The 6,000-nt window shown below is 45.0% G+C and overlaps 1 protein-coding gene across 1 annotated transcript in view; it reads left to right on the top strand.

Annotated features, from left to right (window-relative positions):
- Positions 1-626: 626 nt before the first annotated feature.
- GOLPH3 (golgi phosphoprotein 3) overlaps positions 627-6,000 on the top strand; it is a 32,717-nt gene continuing 27,343 nt past the window's right edge. The window contains exon 1 of the mRNA XM_064437718.1: positions 627-1,082. Within this exon, the coding sequence (XP_064293788.1) occupies positions 867-1,082 (216 nt within the window). The 5' untranslated portion in view covers positions 627-866. The remainder of the gene's footprint in view (positions 1,083-6,000) is intronic.

The raw sequence follows: 6,000 nt of genomic DNA, 5'->3' as shown, positions 1-6,000 counted from the left end.
TTGCAGAGAGCAATAAGGTCTCCCCTCAGCCTCCTCTTCTCCAAACTAAACAGCCCCAGCTCCCTCAGCCGCTCCTCATAAGACTTGTTCTCTAGACCCTTCACCAACTTCGTTGCCCTTCTCTGGACACGCTCCAGCACCTCGATGTCCTTCTTGTACTGAGGGGCCCAAAACTGAACTCAGCATTCAAGGTGCGGCCTCACCAGTGCCGAGCACAGGGACACGATCACCTCCCTGCTCCTGCTGGCCACACTATTGCTGATACAAGCCAGGAGGCCGTTGGCCTCCTTGGCCGCCTGGGCACACTGCTGGCGCATGTTCAGCCGGCTGTTGACCAGCACCCCTGACTTAAGCAGACCGAAGGTTATAGATAAAGCTCTTTGCAAGAAAAAAGCCCATTAACTTAACAAAGCGCAGTACCAAGCCCCTGGGTTATGGCACAGGGAGCACCCGCCAGCCCCTCTCCCGGGAGTTGGATTAATCGCCCCCCGCAGCTCCAAGTAACCGTCGGTAACTGCCACTAACGGCCAGCACCCCACCCCACCCCGCCCCGCCCCGCCCCGCCCCGCCCCGCCCGGCTCCTTCCGGCGCCCCCCCGCCCGCCGCTGCCACATCCTCCGCTGACGTCAGCCCGCGCCGCCATATTGGAGGAGAAGCCGCCCCCGCCAGCTCGGCTTCCGCAGGGGGGACGGCAACCACCGCTGCCTCCGCCTCCTCCGCCGCGGCCGGGCCCGCTGCCCATGACTGCCCGGTGCGGATAGGGCGGAGGTGGGAGCGGTTCCCGTCCCTTCTCCTGCCGCCCTCCCGAGCTGTCGCCCGAGCCCCTCTCCCCGCGGCCGGCCTCTGCCCTCCCGCCGCCTCCAGCCATGACTTCCCTGACCCAGCGCAACTCCGGCCTGGTGCAGCGCCGGACCGAGGCCTCCCGCAGCGCCGCCGCCGCCGACAAGGAGCGGGGAGCGGGGGGCGGCCCGGAGGATGAAGGCCGCAGGGACGAGTCCGGCGACGACGAGAAGGGCGACTCCAAGGAAACGCGGCTCACCCTCATGGAGGAAGTGCTGCTTCTGGGCCTCAAGGACCGTGAGGTGCGGACGGGGCCGTGGCGGCGGGGCTGGGGCGGGCCGAGGTGAGGGGGAGGCCGGGGAGCACCGGTGGTGCTGGAGGGGGCGGGAAGGGGTGCCTGAGCGGTTACCGGTTATTCGGGGGCTTATGGAGGGCGTTGATGGGGAATGGGAGCGTCAGTGGTGCTGGGGTGCGGGTGGGATGGGGACAAGGGCGCTTCTGGGTCAGCGTTGCTGCGCGTTTGGGGCAGAGGAGTTGCTGGGGACGGGCGTACGGGCGCATGCTGGAACAGGCTCGGTGTTCTGGAGCCCGTGGGGAAGGTGCTTGGGTTTTGGGAAGGGGGAACCTGGCCGAGAGTTTGGATTCCCCTTTGGATGCGGGGTTAGCAGAGGGGCTCTCGTATTTGTAGCATCTCAAGGAAGATAGCGTAGGGGTTATGGCAAGATGAGGACCTGGAGGGGAGGGCCAGGGGCCCTGGTCAGTGTTGGTGGTTAATTTGGAGGCCTGGGTAGACTTGTGATATTTATACTGCTTCTCCTACAACTCACCCATGGCTCTAACGTGGAAGACTTGTCTACTCCTGTGTCTTTTGTCAGGCAGTACTCCGTGGTACTTACAGGGTTCTCGGGTGACTTTAGGATGCTTAGCAGCCCTTTCTGCTAAGACTTTTCAGGCTAATGCATGTGAAAAATGTCTTAAAGTTGGGGGAGTTATATATGACAAAAATGGGCCTGGAGTAATAAGTGTGTCAAAATGAGGTAATGGCATTATTATATAATTCTGTGTTTTTACTGAATTTAAAGCTTAATTGTTTGTCATGGTACTGTGAATAATAGTCATTGAGGAAGGTGTACTTCTACCAGTGTGTCGAATTTCTGTTTCATTTGAAAGATAATAATTTGAAAGAGGTAATCAGTGGAAAACATATGCATGCTGGAGCGAGTCAGTCCTGTCAAGGAAACAGTTTAATTTGATGTGGTGTATGGTGAGGCGTAATGTGCACTTATTTTAGATATGAGTTATAATATGGATTTAATTAAGCAACCTGCTTTTTCTTTTTCCTGGTGGTAAATAAAGCAATTAAGCCAGTTCATTGTTTTGGGTGGAAGTCTCTTAAAACAGTGCATGTTCATGAGGACAGAATAATGGGGGAGGGAAGCTGGTAAGTTACATGATCCTTGACAGTGCATTGCATCTAAAATAAATTTGCTAGTTGATAGCGAATAGGTTAAAGAGTAGTTTTCCTGGTTAACATTTGTTTGGTTTAATGCGTGTGGGTATATCTGTGTATATACCTGCTACAGTAACATATTTTGTTTCTTTCTCAGATTCTGTTTTTTGGGCCATATTGTTGTAATCCCATTATTTTCAGATGGACCTTGCCATGGCCTCCTGATAAACTCAATAGACATTCACAGTGATATATGTTTCCACCTGTTGACTGAAGACTTGTGCATACACACATTTCTCTTCCTGCACACTTGAGTAGTTGTGGAAAAGTTGGGTGTGACAAGTCAGGTATCTGGCGGGATTGCCTAGGAGGTCTTGCCTTGAGGAAGATGAGGTAAATGGGGTAATCTTTCAGGTCTTCTTTTCTCAGGATTGTGTGCTAAATCTCCTAATTTGGAGGCCTTAGGCTGTAAAGATTTCGAGGTAGGGAGCATTCTGTCTGCCTAGGAAGACTACATGGTGCAACTCTTGCTCATATCAAAAGTAAGCAGTTAACGTTGGGCCTAAAAATCCAGCTTTGCACTGGTGTGCATCAAAATTATAAATCATCTAGCTTTGCCAAGTGCGTTAGTGACATACACTGCAGATAATATAATATTCCTTTGTGTGGAAAAAGGAACTGAGTGATTATAGTGGCACAGATATCCATAACTCCTTTGGGATTTTGCAGTTGAGACAAAAAGAATGTTATCTCTGGGGTGGGGGCTTATGTGCAGAAACTGTAGCTTTGTTAGATGTGAATCACTAGGGTTTGTATTTGGGTTTGGGTCTGCTTGTACCCTTACATACAAGCTACACTATGTAAACTGCTTTGTTTTCACATTTTTTTTCCTTTTAAAACTGGAAATAAAACTATACTCATTTCCAAAGTTGTTTTTTTGTTGTTCACTATTGTTCTAATGATAAGTAAGCAAAACTTATTTACTTTATGCATCTGGAAGCGCTTTTCCTAGAGTTTTTACTTCCAGTATAATTGATTTTCCATGGCATTTGTGTGTTACTTTCTCATGATAGCGAACAGAGAAAAGCAATACAGGGTGTGTAAAATGTAATTGTATAACTACACTGAGTGTAAGGGAAAGGCAAAGGCAGGTTTGTGAGTTACAAGATCAATTGAAAGCCAGAAAATTTAAAGCTGATAACATACTTCCTGTTTGTTCCAACAGGATAAAATAATTTAATGTTGACTTTAAAATAAATACATAAAAATATAAAAAAAGGAGTCTGAATTGGCCAAAGAACATGTTTCCTTGAAAATAGCTTCTCTCAGGAAAGATCACTGATTGCAATTGGTAACTTAGCTTTCAGTCTCTGGGGTAATTTTTTTCTAATGTTGAACACTGGTGGATATGGCTTAACACCTTGTAAATCGTGTACAAAATGCTTCACGTGTAAGGAGCTAACGTTTATAATTTGTAAGTATAGATGACAGAGCCATTACTCTTAGGAGAGAGTTTTTCAGGAAGGTTTGGGCAGTGATGGATTGATGAGTTCAATGCTTCTGGGAGCTTGTTATGTATTTATGTGAACTGTACTTTCAGGATAGTGTGGTGATTGTGATAACCACAGCAAAACCTTCGAGTTGTTGCCTAGTAGTGGCTGCAGTATGGGTTCCGTGCTGGGGATGTCTGGCTGCCCTAAAATAAACACAGTGTGCATCAATCCCATTCTTAAAGCTTGAACACAATTAACTTCATTCACACATGGTTCTTGGATGTAGCCTTCCCCCTATCCCATTTGGCCTAATTGTACTGGCTGTGTGTGAACAGTACAATGGTTCCTCTTCCGTTTGTATCTTCTGTGTATGCATAACTATTTTTGTATTCCAGGGTGAAGATGGCTTATAAGGGATATGTGCTGAAATATGTGCATGCTTGCATAACATGACAGATGCGGTGTCCTTGGAGAAGCAGCTAATATACTGGAACAAAATATAGTACTAGAATTCTTCAGGGAGCATAACAAGAACACCTACACTTATTTGGAAACCCTTCAGAAACATGGCTGAGAGAGAGCTGTGTTCGTCCATGTAGGGTACGGCAATAGCCTGTTGCTGGAGGAATAAAAAATACTAATTGAAATAAAATATATTACTGTATTAGGTTAAAAATTATATTGCAGTAGGATAGGTCAAAGCCACCACAAAAGGGAGGTCATTCAGTAGACGTACTGAAGCATCTGAGATCATCACTCCCAAGAGAAGGGATTGGTAAATATTAAAAGTTAGCTTATTAAAAATGACAGCTAAGAGGTGAGTGCAGGCCAGTTTGTTCATTACAGCTCTTCCAGACATCTCGTAACTCAGTCCCATAGAAAACTGAGAGGTTGCTAGGTGGCTGTGCTCTGTAACTGTTGCTCCATTTCAGTTCATTTAAGTTTTTTGTACATGAAGGCTTTTTTGCATTTTTGTCTTACTTTTTGGAGTTCTCTCTTGGTACACATTGGTAATCCATCTGAACACAGCAATGCACACAGCTGCTCCTAACATCTATACCATGTGCCACAACTAAACAAATTTAAGCAGCTATAGCGATGTTACACCTACTGACATAAAATACTTATTTGATCTGTAACTAATTCCTTATTTGCTGAAAGAAGACTCATGTAAAGTATGTTGAAATAATTGTCATATACTGCGGTTTACTGCAACAGTAATTATTTCTGGTTTTCTTCACCCTTTGGCTAAGTCTAAAATGTCATTTGTGAGAGTGAAGTAATGTTAAATCACTTCGTTAAGTACAGAAATTACCTTCAATCTTTGCTATTCATGTTTGGCCTTCAGAATCTTCATTTGTAGCTGAAGATTTAGTGTTGCAGCATAGCTTTTTGTCCAAATAGCTCTTGCGAATGTCTTCGGCTTGTGATATTTTTCGTTGTACTGAAATAAGTTACTAGAGAGTTAGTTTGCCTGCTTCACGTATGCTGTTTTGTGTTGATCAGCTTAGTGCTAAAATGTAGTTTCTTTATTCTTCTTACAAATATGAGTGTCTGGATTTGTTACTGAATTTTATATTTTAATCCTGAAAAGATTTTTTTCTGAAAGGTGAAATAATAATTCTGAAAACATTCAAAATGTGGGTAGCATTTTCCCTGATACTAAAATTTAGCTTTGTGAAATTCATATTATGATGTCTGGGGTTTTTTGCCTGCATAACAAAAGATCAAGCTTTAAAAAGCTGTCTTTTTGTCTTTTTAGTCTTTTTTTTCCCTCATTAAAAAAGTTTCAGCAACAGTCTGAACGTCTATGCTAAAGCTCCTGTTTTGCTGGAAAATTTCTGAGACAAATGAGTGAAACATGAAGAAGTGTCTACTGGGAATTTGCATTTCAGTTGAAGTAGTATGTATGAATGTGTTGAAACTTTGACAGAGACATGCTTTTTCTCAAATGTTCAGGGCCTAATAACAAAGTGTGTAATGTCTGCAGTGAGAAGTTTGTTCTTTCATGGTTGCCTACCTTTTTGGTCCCTTTTATTTCATGTCCATATGCAAATTACAGGCTAGGAGAAGATAGGTGGTGTGGGAGGAGGAGTACCCCAGTTCTGTGTGCTACAAGATGCAGTAAAGTGCCTCTCTACTGAGTAAATCCTGCTTTTGGGCTCTTTGGAGGACATGCTGATTTGGAAGCAGCATTTTGGATAGAAGTTGACTTTGTGTTGAAATGGTTATATTTCATGGTTCTTCATGCAGGTAGTGGGGTTATCCCTCTTCTCA

Source organism: Phalacrocorax carbo, chromosome Z (assembly GCF_963921805.1).
Source record: "Phalacrocorax carbo chromosome Z, bPhaCar2.1, whole genome shotgun sequence".
In the NCBI taxonomy this organism is placed as follows: domain Eukaryota; kingdom Metazoa; phylum Chordata; class Aves; order Suliformes; family Phalacrocoracidae; genus Phalacrocorax; species Phalacrocorax carbo.
The sequence above is the reverse complement of the archived record's forward strand: the minus strand, read 5'-3'. Positions and strand labels throughout refer to the sequence as shown.